Genomic DNA, 23,087 nt, shown 5'->3' with positions numbered 1-23,087 from the left:
GATTCTGCACCATTAGAACTTGATAGGATTTTAGCGGAGGATTCTATGGGTGTGGGTATCTCTCGCCTAATTCCTCAGTAGGACTTTGTTTTCTGTTTGTTTTTTGTATGGTTTTTCCTTTCTTTTGGCTTGCCTTCATTTGAATAAAAATAAAACACCTCTTGAATATCCTTTGAACCTGTTTTTTTTTCTTATCTTCCTCAAAAAGAACTAAATGTTAAAGAATGCAGGCCTTTTGTTCATAGAAGTTATGAATTGGACTAATATCTCTCATCACAAGTTGCCTTTGTTTAGTTACTTGCGTCATGTATAAAACTTTTCAAAACTCAACAAAGTCTCCCAAAACAGATACATTCTTGTCATCGGTCCCGTTTGTGCCTGCTGTGCGTACACAAGCACCCCTATCAACAAGCACCCCGATCGACCCTCGCTCTTGTCGCCAATATGCAAGAGTGCGCCGTACGGATCCAGTGTCATAACATTCAGACCGTGACAATTGGTATCTCTAGTTCAATGCTTTGTACTTTTGGGGATCAAATTTTGATGTAGAAACAAATCACAAACAAGATGTGGAAGGAAAAGGCAAACGAACACATCTGAAAAACCTATAGTATCTGCTATACAAATAAGTACCACCCTTCATAATTTTTGTAATCAGAAGACAAGGTATTCCTCTAGTTTTTTCCTCATTGCCCATTTAGTCTTGAGAGTTGGCAACTTCAATTAAGAATAACATCTTGGAAGCCATTCTAATTTCTAGATTCAAGCTTCCCAATTACTCCGTTCATTCTCCTTTCGAGCAGTCTCAGCAAAACTCCTGATCATGAACCTGTTGAACATCAGGTTTCTTTACCCACCTCTTGCGGCCTTTGAAAGGTATATATCAATGGTTATGGTCCTTATGGGTAGTATCATGACACCAAACCTGAATTTACTTCAAACATTTTGGGGGTTGATGGCAAATCTCAGCCAAGCCGAATGGTGTCATCACTCTCAACTCTGCTTGACCGCGGCAAAGCTTCAAGCTTTTTCCTGGTTTCAATGTGGAAAAAACTACTTCCACAGATAATGATGTCTATTTTCATACTAGATAGTAGATACACTTATATTAACCAATCCAACTACCAGCCTTCTGTTTTTTCATGTGTTTATAATTCATCTGTTTTATATTTGTCAGAGAACTCCATACTCCTCTTTCACCAAGAATCTTTGAAAGCACCATACATGCAGCAGGGTGATTCTTTTCCAAGTTTTGCAGTGAATCTGCAGCATTATTTCCAAACTCAAAATCTGAATGCAAACCACATGCTGCAAGCAATGCAGCCCACACTACAGTGTCTGGCTCAAATGGCATGCGATCAATTAAGCTCTTTGCCTTGTCTAGATAACCTGCTCTTCCATACAGGTCAACCATGCAAGCATAATGCTCCTTTTCAGGGTGTAAACCATAAGTTTTTTCCATGCAAGAAAAGATCTTTTCACCTTCTTCAACCAGACCTACATGAGCACAAGCAGATAATAGGTTGATAAAAGTTATATGATTAGGGATTACTCCATTGTTGATCATTTTCTGAAACTCATCCAAAGCTGTTCTTGCTCTCCCATGCCTTGCATGACAACCTAATATTGTGTTCCATGATACCAGATTTTTTCCAGGCATTTGCTCAAATATACAGTATGCTGCTTCAATGTCACCACATTTGGCATACATACTGATAAAAGCAGTCATCAAAACAACATCAATGATTATACCATGCTTAAGTATGGTTGCATGAACTTGCTGTCCTGTAAGAAGTTCAGAATGTTTAGCACAGGCAGTTAAAATGCTTGCAAATGTATGCTGATTTGGTTTAGGGCCTGATTTCATCATCAGAATAAACAACTCCAAAGCATCCAAATACTGGTCTACTCCTACATAACCAGAGATCATTGCTGTATATGAAACGACGTTCTTTACATCCATCTCATCGAAAATATACCTAGCTTTTTCAATCTCACTGTTCTTGAAATACCCATCAACCATTGTAGTCCAAGAAACCACATCTTTCTCAGGCATCTTGTTGAAAGCTATTTGAGCTTCATCAGTAAAACCCAAGTCCATATAACCCAAAATCAACGCGTTCCAAACACTGATATCTTTATCTAATACATCATCAAACACCCCACATAAAGAAGAATGATCCTGCAAATCTGTATACCCTCTCATTAATGCTGACCCAACATAAACACTGGAACAATGACCTAAAGAAACAATTTGGGCATGAAGTTGAGGGATTAAAGCATTGAAAACAGTACCCAAAAGTGAACTGATTACTATTGAAAAGGTGTATGGAGTTGGTCGCAAACCAGCTCTTTGTAGCTCGAGGTAACAGAGGCAAGTACTGTTCTGATCTTGTTTCCTTTGTAGACCAGATATCCAGGTATTCCAAGAGACAATGTCTCTTTCAGGCATTTCATCGAACATTTGGCGGGCAACATCAATGTGATTCCTTTTAATATACCCAGAAATCATCATATTCCACGAAACAACATCGCGGGATGTGGGGTTTTCATCAAAGAGCTGCCGAGCAACTTGAAGTTTTCCGTTTTGAAGAGAAATCTTCATCATCTGGTTTAAAGCAGCTGGTTGAAGGGTCGTGAATTGGCGGTAAAATTTGAGTGAAGTTTTTCCGTTTGCTATTTTCAAAAACATTATAATTTACTGTACAAGTTTATTTTTTGGTTTTTGGTGGGATGAAACGTTATAAAGTTTCAAACTTGTGGTTCTCTTGTGACTCCTTTTGTGAGTTGTGGCTCAAGTTAGGGGGGCAAATGAGCTAAAGATACTAGAAAATCGAGTCTATTTGTCAAGCGGTTTAAATTTAAACACTATGTTATTGAAAATTTGAGTCTAAAAATTACGGGTTTTGACTTTTTTTACTAGTAGGGCAGGTTTCGTGGATGTAAATGTTTTTATAAAATTAAGTTGTTAAAGTTTAAAATCTATAAATTGCAAGTAAATCATTAAACTCAATTAAGGATGTTCCACTATATCCATTTGCACCCTTACAAGGCAACAAGAGACATAACTTCCGAGGTAAGTACCATAGACTAATAGTTAATCACCTTTGGATTATAATAACTTAACTTTAAATGTACTATGTAATATTTTGTGACACGCAAAATTTGCAGGAATACAAAGTAAATGTACTCATGATAGTTTGGTTCATATCAAAACACTACTATTTTTTCTAAATAGCTTTTTGACTTGGTCAGAATTCCTGCTACCTCAAACAATACTGCCGAACAAAGCCATAATCTAACCACATCTAAGAGAATTTTGATGGTTATGAGATTAACTACTACTTTGCTAACAAAAAAGATGCAAGCAAATTGGAAATGAGACTTATTGACAATAAACTCTGAAACTTTCCCTTTTCTTCAAACAATGGCCTCAATTAAAGGAAGCTGGACAAAATACCCGGCCTTTTTCGCAGTTCAATTCTCATACAGACATTCAGATATATGATTGCACACTTCTCTTAAGTCTTAACATACTACTAATATCAAATAAAAACAGTAGAACATATTCACAATTGTTGTTCAGCATTTCCCTTTAGCCAAGGTGCAGTACAAATCATCTATTTCTGCCTGCAAAATGTGTTTAAAGATAGAAAATCAGAAAAATTCACCTGATAGTGTCAGACTGTGGAATGAGAAGAGTGTTAAATAAGAATGTAACCTGATAATGTTTTAGCATTTTATCCCTTCTCTTCTTCATGGTTGGTGTCAGCAATTCTGGTATTACTTCAAAGGTTTGAGGTTCTAAAACGATTCCCTTTACTTGTTCAAAACCTCTCAGCTGAGATAAACAAACATAAAAGATTTCAGATTTCAGATTTCAGATTTCAGATATAAAACTGTTACAGAACATATGTTGTATAAGTATGTACCTTGTTTCTTTCTCCAGCAACTGTAAGTTCAGATAGGATATGAGTTCTGAGTTCTTTAAATGAGCACAATTCAGTAAACATGCCTTTATATCCATTTTGATCAGCCCATTTCTTGGTGTTTTCTTCATTTGGTACCACAACAGCAACCAATATCGATTTGAAACTGTTTCCATACACCCAAATCTTCAAAATGACACCAAAAATATCAGATTTTTTTTTCTACTTTTACTGAACTGAAACTACATAAACCAAACTAGTAAGTATTCATGGAAGAAGCTTTACATCTTCAACAATGGGAGTAATGCTGTATACTTTCTCTATATACTCAAGCGCGACATACTCTCCTTGTGACAGTTTTATCAGATTCTTCTTTCTATCAATGATCTTTATTGCTCCATTAGGAAGAATCTCTCCTATGTCACCTTCAAGAATAAAGGAATAATGTAATTTTTTTTGCCAAAGATATGAACTTTGACATAAGCATTAACTAGAAAGAGGGCTTAATGAACCTGAATGAAACCATCCATCTTTGATAGATTCTGTGGTTAATTCTGGGTTTTTGTAGTATCCTGAAAACAGTGTTTTTCCCCTTAAACATATTTCACCACGTGGCGGGTCAGAAAGTGGGTGGTAACCCATTTCTGGAACTTCTTCAAGGCGTAATTCTGTGTATACAGATGGAACACCAACAGCTCCTACCATAGACATTTCATCAGGGTAGCAAATTGTGGATAAACCACAGGTTTCTGTCAATCCTGCACATGAAAAACCAGAAATCTGACACTGTAAGTTTGTACAATTCAATTAACAGAGGAATGAAGAAGTAGGACAAAAGTTTGTTTAATTTACCATAGCCTTGAAGAACAAAGCAACAGCAAGTGACACGTAAAAACTCCTCAACTTCTTCGCTCCAAGGTGCAGCTCCAGATACCATAAGTCGAACTCTACCACCTAACTTATTCTTTACCTAAATTTAGTGTAAGCATTGCACTATCAGCAAGAATTCATAGTGATTGAAGGTAGATATAAGATGGACGTGGGTCGAGCCGGGCCGGGTCCCGGCACATAAAAACCCCTGTCCGACACGAGCACAATGTAGTGAACCGTGATTGGGCCACATTCTTTTGGAAAAAGCACGCTAAATTTTATAAAAATTAGTCTTAGACATGGCAGCCCGACCCAGCCCGGTAAGATGGAGGGTAGGCCTGTCGTGGGCCTGACCCTTCAAACATTGACCCGAAGCCCGACCCACGGCCATCTTTAAGCCGTAACACATGAAGTACTGTAATAACATGATGGAGAGTTTTCTGAAGATCAAAGTTGAACTCAAATAAGATCAGACTGTGAAAATAGGGATTGGAGGTAATAACCTTCCTGAAAGCTAAGAAATCGGCTAAAGGGGATGCATGCTTGTGCAGGTATCCTCTATTCATCCAGAATAATTTGCTGCATTTTCAACAAAAAAATGAGAATTATTACAGTTATTAATACATTTTCATAATTCACTTACTAAAAATGTGATCAGAACATGAAAAATCTTACTATTTGTAAAGAAGGTGAAAAATCTTCCTTCTCCTAGGAATAAGATCTTCAATAGCCTTCTGTATGCCTGATAAACACACTATTAGCAGAAGTACATTGGTAACTTTACAGAGAAGACAAAGTATAATTAAGTACATGCCTTCATATACACGGTCAAAAACTTTAGGTACACCAGCAAAAAAAGTTGGCTTTAACTCCATTAGATCTTCACTGATTTCTTTTACATTCTTCATCACAAAAATCAACAACAATCAGAAAAAGTGCAGAAAATCTTGTCAGATTGTATGAAAAAACAGAAGAATACCCCATGAAAGAAGCCAACAGAAGCACCCTTATGAAAAAAATACTCTTCTATAACACGATCTAATATATGAGCCAAGGGAAGGAATGATAGATACACATCATCCACTGTCATCTGTTCAAGATACATAATTAATCACTCCATTAATTATATGATAAAATAGCCAATAATATAACTAAATAGCATGATTAAGAAGAAGTTAGGTAGGTTAATTACCTTGTCTTCAAATTGGTCCATGAAAAGATCCAACCCACTTATAAACATGGCCATGTTTTGATGGGTTAGAACCACACCTTTCGGGTCTCCACTGGTACCACTCGTGTACATTATTGTACAGATGTTTATCGGTTGTGGAGGTACAGTTTCTGATGGATTTTCCTTGCCCTATTTGAACAAGAACAGGGGAAATTAAACACATGAAAATTAATCAAAACAACTGAAAATTTAAGAATACAGTTGAAAAAAAAGATTCAATTGTATATTTGTATGTCTGACCATTTGAAGGAACTGTTTCCATGAGTATGCCTCTATCCCTGCATTACTAGCTTTCTGGTTTTCTTCCTCAGTGAATGATGTAAAACAAACTGTTGCTGTAATGTTATACAAAAATTTAAATCAGCATGTTTGATAATGTGATGAAGTAAGTTTAAACAAACAAATTCATAGTTAGAAGGATGATTCTTTCTCACATTTTAGGCGTGTAGTGGAGGAGCAATCCGGGTTGAGTAACTGTAAAAAAAAAAAACACAGGTAACATATGAAATTAAACCTTCATACGAAGAACAAACATGTATGAGTATAGGAGGAAGATGAACTTACTTCATTAACCTTGAAGGGATGAACGAAAACAAAATCAATCTCAGCATGATTGATTATGTAATTTATAGCATTAGGACCTGATTAATTAAACAATAACAATACTTTATCATAATAATCAATGAATCTTATATATCCTCTTTTAAGAAACTATTTTCGAGTAAAAGAAGATTGAGTTATTACCTAAGGTATCATAGAGAGGAACACATATCAAACTGTGAGCATTACAAGCCTATACACATACAAAACATATATATAATCTTTTAGTATGATTAATTAGTATCTCTATATAAACACAATTACCAAAAATTTAAAGGAAAAAAACATGTAAAAAGTGTACTATGCAGCAAACCTCCATAGCCATAATCCATTGAGGACAATTAGCACCATATATTCCAATCTTTGCACCCTAAACCAAAAATTACAATTAATTAATTGTAATCAAGAATATTAAGTCAATAAGTAATATAATAAAATAATAAGAGTGAAAATTAAATGGATTTGCTTACAGGATGAGCTCCACATGCCCTTAATGCAGAACCAATGTGAAGAACTTCATCATGGACATCCTTGTATGTTTTCCATATATAAGGCCCCCACTAATTAACATTTCAACCCAAAACAATTAGGACTTTACTAATTCATCAATTTATGCATAAAAAACAATTAATTATATTAGGAGGCACTAAATCCATTAATCCATCAATTTATGAACAAAAATGAAATTGTTACGTACCTTGCCATTAACCATTTCACGCCAACCCAACATATTATTTCCTTGATGCTTCTCAGCCGATAGCCTACATATATAACCAAAGCCCAATTATTGTCATTTGTCACGTCATTTTTTCTCAATAAAAGTCGTCTCATACAATTATGCAAGCTAAGTGTAAAGTGTACCGTGACCAAAAATGATATTAATTACCATATAATACAACTATACAAGATTTACTAAGAAAAATACTAGAAAAATAGTGAAAAAAATAGTAAAAAAGAGTGAAGAAAACAAAAATATACCTGAAGGAATCCCAAGCAGTAGATAAATCAGGATGCGGTGGTGGGAATTTATTCTTGGCGAGGAGATTCCGATATATGGGGCCCACGGCCGGGCGGCCGTCGTGTCCATCCCTTCCATTACCAACTTGTACTGAGAAACTCTTCATTGTGTTCTTATCTGTACGTATTTTTACGTACAACCTCAATATAATTGTGTTATTACTTTGATTTATGTAGCTCAAACCAGAAAAAGCATATTATTCCTATAAAGAGTCGAAAGTTGATGAGATGAGATGACTATAATAAATATAAGTGGTGAGTTCAGAGTTCAGAGTTCAGACTGACAGTTTCTGATCATTTAATGGAGTTGGGTGAAAGTTTGATGGTTTTTTTTAGCAATACAAATTTATAACAAGTTTGATATATCACACACATTTTGCTTTAACCTTATTTTCCTCCGTTTTTTCTTGCTTTACAGTTTTTTCTTATTCAGGATACCATAAAAATAAAAAAAAATAAAAAAAAGACGTACAGCAATTATATTGCATGAACTATTTACGAACTAACAAATTAACAAAAACTATTTACGTAGTAACAATCAAAAAGACATAAAAGGAAAATAAATAAGAAGAAAATTAAATCCCCCACCAAGAAACAAATTAAGAAATTAAAGGTTCAAGGTGAGAAACAAAAGTGTACAAGAAGTGGGAAGAATGAGGGAGTATGAAGTAAGGAGTTCGAGGTTGGAAGTTGCAAAAGCCCTGAATATAATCAATGAGTTAAAAAGAAAATAATTAGATACTTCTTCCGTCCATATAATAAAAGATTGTCCAATATTTGTTTTTTAGATGTCATCTATATTTTCTCATACGTAGTAACTTATTTAATACGATTACTACGTGACTTTCCCCACTTGTTATCTCTATTTCTCTTCTCATGGCCGTCTTTACTAACTCATGTACACATTTTACGTACACCCAATATTAATAATATAAAGTTTGTACTATGGGACAATCTTTTAGGGACGAAGGCTGGAGTAGAGATGGATGTGCGTCGAGCCCACAGGCCGTGGCTAGAATGGGTCCGACCCACACTAAGCCCGCTTGTAACGGGCCAGACCGGGCTGAAAATTTAAAAAATGGGACCCAAGACCGGCCTAGATCCATGTGCCGGGCCGGCGTACCTCAACCTAATTTAGCATGTTTTGTCTTGTCAGACTGGTTCGTGCCTTGTCGGCTTAACCAAAAAATGCAGCGTGCGATCGATTTCGTGCTCAAACATGTCGTGCCGGGCTATTTCCATGTCGAGCCGGGCCACATCCATACTGAGCCCGGAGGAGTAGAATGAGTAAATGAAGGGAGTTGAAGAAGAAAAGGACAGTTTTTTTTTTTTTTTTTTAATGCAAAGCAAGGGATTAAATTAGAGTTTTAAAAAAGTAGATACAATCGTCATGGGGGTTGGTTGAGGAGGCATTTAAAGGCTTACGTTAAAAACAGGACGACGTATATAATCGGCTGATTCCTAAGTCTTCTCAATTACTTGTCATCAATGTGACATTGATCCATTTTTGTTGGAAAGCTAGCTATGTTTTACTGTAAGATGTAAATTGTTTCCCGGTTTTAGTAAGTGATGTACATGTACTAGGCTTGTATACTCCCTCCGTCCCGAAATACTCGACCCGGTTTGACCGGCACAGAATTTAAGGGACTTAAATTGACTTATTTAATTTAATAGGTAGTTGTTGATAGTGGGGTATTATTTTAATGTAGTTAGTGGGATGTGGGTTAAGACTTAAGAGGTGGGGTTGGGGGAGAGTAGGGATTGGATTTTTAATTATTTTTTGTATGGAGTAGGGGTAGGTGGGTTAATAGGGGTGGAGTGAGAAATAATATAATATTGTTAGAATATTTCCATTTTTAGAAACAGGTCAAGTATTAAGGGACGACCCGATAAGGAAAACAGGTCAGGTCAAGTATTCCGGGACAAAGGGAGTAGTTGTTGTACGTTAGACTAGGAATATACTTCCTCCATTCTTTTTTAAATGACACAATTGTACTTTTGGCATTATTCATATAATATACTTTGACCATCAATTGTGATTTATACTTAACAAAAAATATAGTCATGTGGGGTCTTGTTATAATCGTCTCATCCTATAGTTTTATAATATCAAACTTTTATAATTTTTAACCATTGATAATAAAAGGTATTAATGGTTGAAATATTACATTGGCAAACATGACAAAAAAATTGTGTCATTTAATAAAGAATGGAGGAAGTAGGTTTTAATGGTGTCACTAGAAAAGCTAGTATGTAGAGTACATTATGGACCATGGACTTAATTATATATACATATTAAGTCATTTGTTATAAATGTTGTTCGATGTTTAATACGAATTACCAAGTATTGTTTGAATTTGATAACTTCGGTCGCTCCATTCAAAATTTATTGTCACGTTACAATAATGTTACATGATACACCATGACATTTATTTTATTTTTTTATTTTATTTTCAGAACTTTTATGCACGCGTATATGAGTTTACGACTTTACGTATATATTTGGTAAAACATCATGCGGTTTTAATTTAATTAATTACTTTTTGACATGACAAATTGACAATTGAAATTCCATTGTACCTACCTAGTGCTAAGCTAATTGTTAACCACTTCTATAATAAGTGTGATTAGGGCACACTATATCAATCAATTAATGTTGTTCACTTCACCCAACTATACTAATAAACACATTTATGATGAAATTAAACAATCGACCAAATTGTTAAATGCTTTGGCTTTTAAATATTATGGTATGGTTATTAGATGCATGTAACATCAATTGATTCCATAATAATAGGTTAACCTACACAAATTTGTCTCGTACCATATATTACATGTGACTTAATTAAGAGATCCAATCGTTTAATCCTCGATCTTCTCGACTGATTCCCATCAAAATCATCTTTGGCCCATTTTACCACTTTTGCTTAGCTTCTTTCAGTTTCAATAATTAGTACATGGATGGATGTTGCTTTCAACGTTCTCATTGGACAATTTAGTTTTTAAGACACTACATAGCTAGCTTTACGTGTCTACTAGGTAAATGATAATCTATTCGTCCCTTTTTGTTTTTTATTGATTCACAGTAATAATCATATATACTTGATTCCGTTCTATTGGACTTATTTTGACTGGATTTATATTATCTGAACTTATCTGAACTAAACTGAACTTATTTTATCTGAAAAAAGCTTATTTATGTGTGGAAATGTCTGAAAAAAACTTATTTTTGTTGAACTTATATTATCTGAACTTAACTAAATTTATCTGAACTTATTTTGTCTGAAATAAGTCAAAATAAGTCGAACATAATAAAGCTTTAATTCGAATGTTAATTTGGAGTGTTTCTTTGACATTGTCCCATATCTCTATTGATCTGATTTCTCACTTGCTTTCTCCCTCTTTCCTCATGTCCCTAGCATTGTTTGTATGTTCTTTCCCACATTTATAATTTACTATAGCCCTATATCCACGTGATGTTGGAAATCTTGTAATGCACCCGATCAATTTACTCTTGTGATCGGTCGGGTAGGTATACCCAGAGGACCGAATGTGACTCGTTAACGCGAAAACATGAATTTTTTCTTTGAGCGAAGCTTTTGGTATGAAGTAGCTTATGCGAAGCTTAAGCATGTAAACAACCTTAAGCTCTTTTTTCTTTGTTTCCTTTCTCGTGAAACATAGATTTTTTTTTTTCTTTTTCCAAGTGAATTCTTTAGAATATTTCGAGGTGTACGTAACTCAATAAATCCTACGTACTTACGTAGTACTCCACTTTAATTTGGTTGCAGAGTTTAATTTGTAGGTCGCACTTGCATGCATGTTGCATTGTTAGCTGTTACTACTAACTTACTAGTACTGTAGTACATAGTAACATGCATGCACTGAACATTAACTCAAAATACGTACTCTAAGCTTAATTAGTTTGCTCGTCCTTAATTAGGAGAAAATAAATGAATTAATGAGATGATGACAAATAAAGTCGATCAGCAAAGCTATAATTCAATCTTAATTTTTAATTTGTGCAGTTTGAAATTAACTGGTTTAGCTTGGCACTTGCATTGGACTTAATTTGTATTTCGATCTTAATTATTTCATAATTACAGAGTATTCGATATTAAGAGTTCTTTAATTCGGACATGTACCCGAATCATACATGTATTACTCCCTCTGTCCCTCAATACTTGAACCGTTTTGACTTCTTGCACAATTCACATAATTCACTTTGACCCTATTTTATTTCTAGTATGTGAAACAAATGTTAGTATATAATATATTATTGGCTTCATCTCACTATATATTTTCAAAATATTAATACTTTTATAAGTTTTTATAATATGTAGTTAAATATATTAGTGATTAAAGTTGTGCATTGATAAACGTGTCCAGCTAAAATGGTGCGAGTATTAAGGGACGGAGGGAATATTTTATTGTCATGCCTCAAATGTTGAGTTTGCATGTGGTTAGGCCTAATTATATTGAGCAAATAAACAAGATGCATGCATGTTGCTATTTTAAGATCGACCACGAGACGGTTAGCTAGCTCCATATGTACAATGTGGACCACTTTAATTAAAACGGTTAAGTTATGTTGCCATCGACTTCAAGAGTTCAATTCTAGCTAGCTGGCTGTCCATTTTGCATATGTTGGTCTGCCCAAACTCCTTTCACTAGCCTATTCTATAAGGAAACACTTGAGGTTAACTTTTTTTGATATTTTTTCATGTAATTTACGACATATATTACCCTGTTAATGTTTAAATATTTATAAATACATGGGGCCAAGTATTTTAAAAGAACTTTTATACATCTTTATGAAAATAAACTATTGGAACATTCAACGTCCACGTAAAATATGGAAATTGGTCTATACATTCACTTGATATTATTTTAAACAAAAAAATAAGCTTTCTAAAAAAAGTGTCCAATAAAGAATAAGAATCATTGCCTATCTTGAAATGTCATACTGCACCGCGTGCATTGACACTAACATTTGTTTATGTTGAGAGTGTATGTCGTGCTTAATTAGGTGCGATAATCACTTATTATTGCATGCATGTTATTATTAGGTTATTAACGAGTTACTGTAGGTTATTTGAAGAATGAAAGTGTAGTACGCAAAATTTAAGTAAATGCATGGTACTTCGTCCAACATCAAGGAGCATGGGCCTTTCTAGTATCCATTTGGGTTGTGGGGAAAGTAAAGATGGTTATGCGCCGTGGCTTAACCTACTCCTTGTGTTTTGGTCCTGAATAGTCCGGCCCACGCTAAGCCAGGCCACCTTTTATTTTGCGTCATACCGTGCCTGAATTTTCAAAAGAGCGGCCCAAATACGATCCAGGATCACAGGTCTTCGTGTTGTGCTTTCGTACATAAGTCTAATTTCACTCAATTTAACGTATTTTGTTATTGCGCATCATGTCGTGCTTTTTTCAAAAAATATACGGCCTAGGCACAACACACAGCAAACCACTTCGTTCTATTTCCGTGCCATGCTTCTTTTTTTGTTTTCGCGTTGGGCCGTTTATTGATTCGGGCCGGCCCAATCCAGCCCGGTGCCATCATTATGGTGAACTACGTACTGAGGAAGTATCATGGGTTTCAACGAGAACCAGAGATTACCAGAGTCATATTCGCACTTTTACTATAAGCCATTTGATAATTTTGAATGTTGTGGACTTAGTTTTTGGTTAGCAGTTTGAACAATACCCTTCCTAAGTGGCCATTGTGTATATTTTCATATCTCTTATTCCTCTACTTGGTGGGCCTTTTATGGGCTTCAAGCATGGCCTCATTATTATGGAAGCCCACACCACATGATTAGAAAAAAAAAAAAAAAAAACAAGAAACAAGATAAATAAAACACTGCATTTTTAGAAAAAAATACACATGATAAATGAATGGTAGCAAACAGAAAACAAGCAGTAACAATCTGCAGAATCATGAAAGTTTATGAACAAGTAACAAATGATGTTCATCACTTCCCTTTAGCCAAGGTGCAGTACAAATCATCTATTTCTGCCTGCAAAAGGTTTAAAGGATTCAACATCAAATATTGCACGAATTCACCTGATAATGTCAGACTGTGGAATGTGGAATGTGGAATGAAGAGTGTGTTAAATAAGTATGGTGAAAGGGTGTTCGCCTCTTGTTGTCTTGAATGTATAGTGTCGATGATTCATCAGTCTCTTCTTTTTTATACTGCAATAGGAGCTTCAGAACACGAGCCTTGTTGATCTCTCTAGCAACACAGTGGAGTGGAGTTAGCCCTTCATTGTAACAAGGTTTCTTTCTCCAACATCTTTCTCACCATCTCTGATAAGTCGAAAAGAGGCAGAGATTGCAATGAAGAGGGTGAGATGCTTACCTGGTTTACCCCATTGAACCGCAGTGTGGAGTGGGTGACATCATCTTTTAACAATCACGTAAGTGTTACCAAACACATTTACTCCATATATCAACAACTAGTCAAATATGCTAAAAAAAAAAGGTAATGAACTAACTGCTAATGCAAACCGTAAGCATTTAAACTATAATTGCCAAACAATGCCTTTCCGTTCAATGTCACTGCACTTTTCCTTACTGGCTTACTACGTTCTGCAGAATATGTATGCATACAAGATTAGTAATTTCAGATGGAGGGAATAGTTTCTTCTACAAGAGAACAGTTCCTACATTTCTCACTCCCTTCCAACAAATGAATAGTTACCTTTACACAGTTGAGAGGCTAACAGACTAATGGAAATACATCTGAAACACTGCCTAGTGCTTAGCTTTACTGATTTCAAAATACAACCCCAACAGGCAACATGACTCACGCTTTTCTTGGATCTTGCAGCCCCCCTTTCAGTTCTCGGAGGAAGTTTGTTTTCATATTATTGGAGGACACGATGATTCCGAGCATCAAATCTTCGGTAGTAATGCTTTGCAGTTCGTATAGTTCGAAGAATTAGGCGGCAATATGTCAAAAAGAAAATCACAGACAAGGCAGAGATCACAACGACGAGGGTGATTGATTTAGGTAATACGACAAACACACCTGCGAGGAATGCTATCATTAATGCACCCAATGAAATCGTGCTCGTGATAAGGCCCCAAAATGAGAGATTTTGAGTAGTCCCATTGGCAATGGCATCCTGAGTTACTAGCACAAAGTAGTTGAGTATTGCAATTGTGGAGGATATAAAGGCTATCGCGTCTGAAACCAAGAACACTTTGAACAAACTCTTACTCTTTAGCACTGCCATTCCCATACTTTTACCTGCATTTTGATCGAAACCACCAGGTAAGGTAAAACCAGCAGTGAAAGATACTGTTGCAATAAGTTTCTTTCTCAACATCAATATCGCTTTCATATGTGTTCATTCGCCTTCCCCTTGGAGTTGCCTTACATCTGCGTCCTACTAAAATCTGTATTTAAGGTAAAATTATTCACATAAATCAGACAGTATCTAGTACAGAGCAAGGCATGAACTACTCTTTTTTTTTTTCATTTTCGTGTTAGAAAGCAATGCACATATGCACGGGTGAATATATAAACAAACACTGGTACCGGTTGGTGGAGTATCAATTAGATTGATTTCTTTTATCAATGGTGATCTCTAGTAATTAAAGTGAGGCCAACCGGCAACATGATACTCGGCAAAACAAAAATAAGTTGCAACTGTAAACCGAGGACTTAGAACTTACACGTTCCTGACGTAGCAAGTTGTCATACGTAACCATGATATCTCCAACGGTAAGGTTTTGTTTATTATATGCCTTGAGGTCCACGTGTGGGTAATCCTTGATGAAACGCGGTAGGTGGCTCAGACAAAAATGCAAACCTTTGTGAGGAACATGGAGATTATAGGCAGCAAGAAGATGGAGAGGCGTATTACCATCCACATCCTTGTCGTTAATAAGCTTGTCAAGATTTCCAATACTCAGAACCCGGACCATCTTAGCAAGACAAGTCCATTTGGCAACATAGTGTACCACATTCTGTCCTGAATTATCCACCATTTCTATGCTGTCTGGACAGGACGCTATGAGCTTCTTTATAACGTTCCAATTCCACCGGAGCATTGCAATGTCAAGTGCAGTTCGGCCCATGTTGTCTCTAATATACACTGCTGATGATCCCTTATCAATGTTGTCATATTGTAGAAGTATCTCCATAAGCTCCAATTTGTGGATCTCCGCAGCAGCGCAGTGGAGTGGAGTTAGTCCTTCATCTGTCTGAATTCTGATTAGCGACCTATCTTTCTCCAATATCCTCATCACCATTTCTGATTTATTCATTTATGCATAACCAATAATTAGTTTGAGTTAAATAAATTAGTTGAACCACAAAATTTTCAGAATGGAAGGATCTAAATAAGTTGGGAGACTTGAGACAACACAAGTTCCAATTATAAGGTGAAATACTCTCATATGTTTAGTGAAATATGTTTCAAGAAGTTATTATACGTTAAAACAAACCATAATATAATTATATATATAAGTGTTAATGATATAAGAAGCAGAGAAGTAGTACCTGGCTTTCCCCATTGTACAGCTGCGTGAAGAGCAGTTCGACCACAAGGACCCTTCTGCTGATAAGACAAAGCTGAGGGATTGCAAATGTCTAGTATAATAATCACTGAAGAAGTACATCCCCTCTCGGCAGCCAGATATAGGGGAGTCTCACCGTCTTCATTTGGCTCATGCGGGCAATTGGAATTCGCCTTCAGTAGCAGTTCCACCGCAGCAGCATGACCAGCACGAGCTGCCTCATGCAAAGCGGTATCCTTTTTCTTGTTCAGCATGCTGGACACCTCCTCTTGATTCACCTCTTTAGCTCGTTCAAGGAATGCTTGGACTGCCTTGTCATGCCCGAACCTTGCAGCCAGATGCAGTGGCGTATCCCCATTGATGTTCAACTTCCACATCAATTTGTATCCTGCTATACTCCCTTCTTCGTCCTTCAATAACTTTTCGATAAACTCAGTGAGAACTAACCCTTTTCTCTTATACTCTTCCTTGTTGTGGAGCGGTTTCCCCACATGAACATGGAGAATATTGTTTCCAGTAGCCGTTTCTTGTTCTCTCCAATTCGATATACGACTGACCTCTTCAAATGAACCGGATGATGCTGCTTCATATAGTTCAGCCTCCATTCCCATGAGATTGATACTTGCCTGATGCTGGTGAACATGATTTCCTTGCAGAATATTTCCTGCCCATCTCAATTCAACTACTCCGTACAATAATAATATCGCAAACTCAACTAAAAAGTAAAACAGAATAATTAGACGACTTCAGACTTCAGTGGTTACTGCCAACTGCTAGCTACTACCAGCTATACAAATAACACTGATTTTTATCTCATTCAAATAACAAATTATCTCCTCACACGCTCTATTTTTTTTACCTGTTCTTTGACTTTTCTTTTGAATTCTTTTCATCTCTTGTTCCCCGCATCTTCTTTCAAATGTATTATGGCTTTCTCTTGATGTGGTTGCCATTTGTTTATAATTTTTTCTCTCTTTAGTTTAGTGTTTATTAAACTGACACTTGAAAATTCATCCGAATAAAAGAGGTAGCGGACAAGGGTGAAGGAAAGAGGAAATGGGAAAAAGGTCAAACGACGGCCAATTGATTAGAAGAATGATAATCATAGACATATCTGTAGTTTTCTAGAGGCAGTATTCACTCAAGGTAAAAACCACATCACTTTATAGCTTGTGCTTTGTTGTAGGTCTTTATAAATATTGTGCCGCCACTCGCTCTAAATCATCCCAAATCTCATAGTCTCACAATCAAATAAATTTTCATCATGGTTCCCGCTTGTACTTGTTGTGCGCACACAAGCGCCCCAATCGATCTGCACCCCTCGCTTTTGTCAAATATTGGCAAAGCATTCAACCCATGACCCGTTGGCACAAGCCTCATGTTCGAATCCCAATGTTTTTGTGGCTTTTTCGGAACAAAATAAAATAGTTGAGCAATGATTAACTATAATGGTTTGTGCAATGATTAATTATAATGCGTTGTGGATTATTTGAACGTGAAAAAAAATAGTTGAGCAATGATCGATGAGAAGGAGATGAAAAGTAGATGAGCAATGATCAATCGTTGAGAAGGAGATCTAGTCTCTAAACGCTCTACCTTTGGATCAACTTGTGAATTTATTCGTCACTATCCCGTTTATGAGATTGTAAAAACATCCGTCATATAGAAGGACCCTAATTACTCGTATGACCTAAATTATATAACAAGACATTTTGATATACAAGGACCCATGAGCTCAAACCAGCAGAAGGGTCAACTCAATTTGACAGGCTGAGAGTGCGTGACTATCAAGTGCAAAACTCTTCCTCCCCGGCGAAGGATGTTAGCAAAACATAATAATCCTATTTAACAATTTAGGTTACCAGACATGTCATAAATAAAACTGTCTTCATCCGGAATTATTGAGATTTAAGACCCTTTCATTCAAAAACAAATACTAGTGTATGCATATAAAGATGTACTCCCTCCATCCCGGAATACTTGACCTGTTTTTCTTATCGGGCTGTCCCTTAATACTTGACCTGTTTCTAAAAATGGAAATATTCTAACAATATTATATTATTTCTCACTCCACCCCTATTAACCCACCTACCCCCTACTCCATACAAAAAATAATTAAAAATTCAACCCCTACTCTCTCTCAACCTCACCCCTTTACACATTTCCCACTAACTACATTAAAATAATACCCCACTATCAACTACTACCTATTAAATTAAATAAGTCAATTCAAGTCCCTTAAACTCTGTGCCGGTCAAACCGGGTCGAGTATTCCGGGACGGAGGGAGTAGATAATCAGCTGAGTATTGTTTTGAATGCTGAGAGGTTTAACAAGAAAAGGGAAAAAGGATACTAATGACTCTATACATGTAAACAGCTGAATAGCTCATGACAACTACAACAACAGTTAGCTCAAGGGCGTTAAGAAACTTGGGAACTTAAAAATCAATGAAAAACGTTTTACAACCTACCAAACGGAACACTAGTTCGACCACGATTTACACAATTTAAGGTCATACAAGTAATTAGTAAACAATTCGTCTAACACGAGTGCAATGACAATACTATAGAATGGGAAACTGACTCAAATCTGTAGGTTACTACTTACTTTGCATTCACCAGCAAAACAACCACTTTTACCCAAAAGCCCAAGGACAAGTGAAGCCCTCAAGACTCGATTGCTTTTCCATTATGGAAAACCATTCCTCGAGGAGTTAAAACCACAGGCTTTCGCCCCAATGAGACAATGAATACAACATAAAGAACCCAACAATAGAACTAGCCCAAGTAAATGTTTCCAGAAATTTTCAAGATAATAGAACTATTGGCATAAATGACCTTAGCTAGTTCTATATTCAGCATTCATCTTTTTTATCACCATGTAAACAAACACGAATCCTAAGGCAATACAAAACCTTGAGGGTTAATTCAGTTCCAGATTATCTATGAATGGACCTCAACATTATTATCTTATCACAGTAAATAGCAAATGGTCAACAAATTTGATATAATTTGCAAACCGATTGAAGTTAATTCAGCACATTTATCAAAATAGAAAACATCACAGTAAACGTGAATCATAGTATAACTACTCAATTGCTCTTAAAAGCATCTCATTACATAGGGTTCCAGAAACAATCCTACATCATTCCCTTCAAAACTACTACTGAAATAGAAAAACAAATTGTAAAATTACTCCAGAAAAATGGAAAAACACCTCAGAACCCGAGCTTGGTACGGCGCCAATGCCTGCGCTTCGCATTGTACCTTCAAAAATAAAATCAACAAATGAGTGAATATCTACACAGATCAACTAATAAGAATCAGAAAAAAGACTAATAAATTACCTGATAGTGTTGTCGGTGCGCATACGGATCCAGTATGGGATGGGGCGATTCTGCCTCATCTTCTTCGCGAGCTTCTTCTTGATCATGAACGACTTGTGGGACGGCTGCCATCGAAAACAACAAAATTAACAGCGAGATTCAAGTGATTGATTACTAATTAAACCACGGTAATCGAAGATTCAGATGGGAAGAAAATTGAAAAGAAAAAGAAACCATCGATTTTACTTACCATGGCTGCAGTTTGGAGATGAGCCGCTGAGATGCAGAGAAACCCTAGAAATGTTAGGAAATCGCAGTTCTGTGGAATTTGAACTTTTATAGAAGGGTTTTCTAAGTTTGGTTTGGGCCTTGGATTATGTAATTTGGCCCACGGATTGGAGGTCCATATATATTTTGAAATTGGCAACTTTATTTTCTCTTTTTGATTTGTGGTTTGGAACATTATCACTTTTAAGGTCCCTTTTTTTTGCCTTAATTTTCAGTTTTTTTTTTTTTTTTTGAGGGCGCCTTAATTTTCAGTTTAGTTCTGTTTTATTTAATGTAATATAATTTATTATTATTATTATATTTTTATTATTTATACATAACCTATATTTTCATTTATTGTTATTATTATTATTATATTTTCATTTATTATTATTATTATTATTATTATATTTTTATTATTTATACTTTAATTATTATTATTATTATTATTATTATTATTATTAATTATTATTTTTTGTTGTTTATTATTTACCGTTTAATATTTATTACTCATTCAATTCAGTAATATTCAATTAGTTCAATTCAGCTCAAAATAACATGGCCTAAATCTTAACAAAAAAATTACTTCTACAAGAATGTGCCCGTGCATAAACACGGGATATATAGAGTGTTAGAAATAAAAATAAAGGTACATAAGCTTCTTTATGACAAGAAAAATGAACTATTGGAAAATTTAGCGTCCACTAAAATATCATCATTGTTCTATTCATGCACTTGATATTTTTTCAAACAAATTAATAAGCTTCTTTTTTAAAAAAAAAAAGTGTCAAATAAATAATAAGAATCATTGCCGATCTTGAAATGTCATACTTGCATAGTTGCATCGCGTGCATTTACACTAACGTTTACTTATGTCGAGAGTGTATGTCATGCAATCATGCTTACTAATTAGGTACGATAATCACTTATTATTGCATGCATTTTATTATTATTAGGATATTAACGAGTTACTGTAGGTTATTTGAAGAATGAAAGTGTAGTACGCAAAATTTAAGGAAATGCATGGTACTCTTCGTCCAACATCAAGGAGCATGGGCCTTTGTAGTATCTATTTGGGTAGGGGGAAAGTAAAGATGGACATGGGCCGTGGCTTAATCTACTCCGTGTGTTTTGGTACCGAATAGTCCGGCCCACGCTAAGCCCACCTTTTATTTTGCGTCATACCGTGCCTGAAATTTCAAAAGACCGGCCCAAACACGATCCGAGCTCACGTGCCTTCGTGCTGTGCTTTCGCACATAAGTCTAATTTTACTCAATTAAACGAGTTTTGTTATGGCGAATCATGTCGTGCTTTTTTCAAAAAAACTAGCTGTTGGGCCCGTTCTTCGCACGGATTTTTACTCACTTAAAACTTGAAATTATTTTTTTGAGGAAGAAACTACAGTTTTCAAACAAATGATAAGTTACATGAAGCACAATTGCACAAGCTGCTATAATAAAGCTTAAAATAAAAAATAACGACAATCTACCTACGAATGCATATATTTACAAAGAGAATGCCAATTTAAACCCGCAAAAGAATGGTTTTATCTAAGATGGATCAATAATTTTGTTGTCTAAAATTGTAGAAAATATTCTCTCATAACTGAAACCATTTTCCAAAAATTTAAAGCAGTCTCTCACCATCCCCTTGTTTAACATGGTCCCTTCCAGCCACATGTCTTCAAATGATGTTGCTTATGTGTCCTTGAAATGGAGATGGTTATGTTTTTTAAATATTAGACTAGATATTGATTGATATGCGACCTAGCACAACACAAAGCAGACCACTTCGTGCCCACGTTAAGGCATGCTATTCCCGTGCCATGCTTTTTTTTGTTTTCGTGTTGGGCCGTTTTGTGCTTCGGGCTGGCCCAATCCAGCCCGATGCCCATAATTATGGGGAACTACTGAGGAAGTATCATGGGTTTCGTATAGAACCAGAAATCACAAGAATCATATTTGCACAAGCCATTTTGATAATTTTGAATGAGAATGTTGTGGACTTAGTTTTTGGTTGGCAGTTTGAACAATACCCTTCCTAAATGGCCACTGTGCATATTTTTATCGGATTTTTCATCAAATGACCCCGAGGTTTGCGTTAATGCACCAAATACCCCTAATGTTTCCAGAATGCACCAAATACCCCCGACGTATAAAACAATAACACCAAATGCCCATAATGACCATTTTCCGTCCATTCCGTTAACTTTTCCGTTAACATTATTTTTTATTTTTTTTCCCTTTATCTTTCTCTCTGTTTTTCTCTTTCCTTTTTCAATCTCCATTGTTAACCTCACCTCACCCACCACTATTCACCGCCACCTCTCTTTTATCCCAATCTCTCTCCTCTCCTCTCCCATTCCTTCACAACAAACCACCATATCCTCTCCTCCCCAAACACCACCCTCTCCCCCACCCTACCGCCGCCACCACAGAAACCCCAACCCCCCACCACTGCAACCCCCTCCCATCATCCAAGCCCTCTCTTACAACCCTCTCAAAAAACCCAATCCATCCGTTGCCCCCAATTTCAATTACCAACAACAACTACAATATCAACCACAACATTAACAACAATAACACCAATAATAATGGACATCGACGACAAACAACAATAATGATGTGCAGCTACGAAGAACAAGTTGGAGTCTGATTCGCGAGTTTAGGGAAATTGCGAGGCGAGAACATCGCTCAATTTGAGAGTTGGGTTTTCCAAATCAGGGAAATTGAAAATGGTTATACAAGAGGAAGTGAATTTGAAGGTTGGAATTTAAGAAATTTGAGGGATTTGAATGAAGTGTCGAAGGAGAGAGACTAAAGAGGAGAGGGAGTGGAGCAAAGAGAACTCAAAGCGAGACGGTGGAGTCGGCGGATCTGGTGCCGTCAGAGTCATCTTGCAGGCTTGTAGTGGGAGTGGAATGAAAGAGAAAACAAGGGTTTGGGATTTTTGCCGCATTTTTTGGCTAAAATGGTGAAGAAGACGAAGATTTATTGAGAAGGGGATGAAGGGTACGAAATGGAGGAGGAAGAAGAAGAAGAAGAGGAGGAGATTGTGGAGGAGAGAGAAAAATGAGTGAATTTGATGGGTGAATTGGTTGCTCAAATGAGGGGATTTGCTGAGAGTTTTGTTAGGATTGTGAAGCAATTTGATGAGATGAAGAAGAAGATGATGATGATGATGATTGATGGTGTGAAGTCGTGAAGGGAAGAAGATGAGCCCAATTTATTTTTTTTTAAAAATAATAGTAGGTAATTAATTTTTTGGGTTTAATTAATATAATTAGGTGTTAATATTAGGATTAGTAGAG

The 23,087-nt window shown here is 36.0% G+C and overlaps 4 protein-coding genes across 5 annotated transcripts; all 4 read right to left on the bottom strand.

Annotated features, from left to right (window-relative positions):
* Window positions 1–762: 762 nt before the first annotated feature.
* LOC110775987 (pentatricopeptide repeat-containing protein At4g02750-like) lies at window positions 763–2,692 on the bottom strand. Its single transcript, XM_021980576.2, has 3 exons — window positions 1,126–2,692; window positions 936–1,032; window positions 763–817 (listed from the first exon to the last, which is right to left on the bottom strand). Exons 1-3 carry the CDS (start codon window positions 2,690–2,692, stop codon window positions 763–765), a joined length of 1,719 nt encoding a protein of 572 aa, XP_021836268.2.
* Window positions 2,693–3,414: 722 nt separating this feature from the next.
* Window positions 3,415–8,460, bottom strand: LOC110776542 (long chain acyl-CoA synthetase 1). Of its 2 annotated transcripts, XM_021981105.2 has the most exons (19): window positions 7,609–8,449; window positions 7,328–7,391; window positions 7,101–7,190; window positions 6,944–7,000; window positions 6,775–6,823; window positions 6,595–6,671; window positions 6,465–6,504; window positions 6,271–6,365; window positions 5,992–6,159; window positions 5,779–5,889; window positions 5,614–5,701; window positions 5,475–5,541; window positions 5,303–5,378; window positions 4,782–4,899; window positions 4,442–4,687; window positions 4,215–4,354; window positions 3,933–4,115; window positions 3,722–3,841; window positions 3,415–3,630 (listed from the first exon to the last, which is right to left on the bottom strand). In XM_021981105.2, exons 1-19 carry the CDS (start codon window positions 7,752–7,754, stop codon window positions 3,583–3,585), a joined length of 1,983 nt encoding a protein of 660 aa, XP_021836797.2. In that variant the 5' UTR covers window positions 7,755–8,449; the 3' UTR covers window positions 3,415–3,582. The 2 variants fall into 2 exon arrangements, with proteins under 2 accessions (XP_021836797.2, XP_056684393.1); XM_056828415.1 differs by having other exon boundaries at window positions 5,475–5,701; window positions 7,609–8,460.
* A 5,694-nt stretch (window positions 8,461–14,154) lies between these two features.
* On the bottom strand, window positions 14,155–17,092 carry LOC110775978 (ankyrin repeat-containing protein At5g02620). The gene is made up of 4 exons (XM_056828293.1): window positions 17,043–17,092; window positions 16,167–16,927; window positions 15,338–15,918; window positions 14,155–15,058 (listed from the first exon to the last, which is right to left on the bottom strand). Exons 1-4 carry the CDS (start codon window positions 17,090–17,092, stop codon window positions 14,906–14,908), a joined length of 1,545 nt encoding a protein of 514 aa, XP_056684271.1. The 3' UTR covers window positions 14,155–14,905.
* Window positions 17,093–19,235: 2,143 nt separating this feature from the next.
* Window positions 19,236–19,908, bottom strand: LOC110775732 (60S ribosomal protein L39-3). The gene is made up of 3 exons (XM_021980337.2): window positions 19,760–19,908; window positions 19,531–19,634; window positions 19,236–19,450 (listed from the first exon to the last, which is right to left on the bottom strand). The coding sequence occupies exons 1-3, from the start codon at window positions 19,760–19,762 to the stop codon at window positions 19,402–19,404; spliced, it is 156 nt and encodes a 51-aa protein (XP_021836029.1). The 5' UTR covers window positions 19,763–19,908; the 3' UTR covers window positions 19,236–19,401.
* Window positions 19,909–23,087: the final 3,179 nt, after the last annotated feature.

Source organism: Spinacia oleracea, chromosome 5 (assembly GCF_020520425.1).
Source record: "Spinacia oleracea cultivar Varoflay chromosome 5, BTI_SOV_V1, whole genome shotgun sequence".
NCBI lineage: Eukaryota > Viridiplantae > Streptophyta > Magnoliopsida > Caryophyllales > Amaranthaceae > Spinacia > Spinacia oleracea.
Note: the sequence above shows the minus strand (reverse complement) of the source record. Positions and strands in the feature narration are given on the sequence as shown.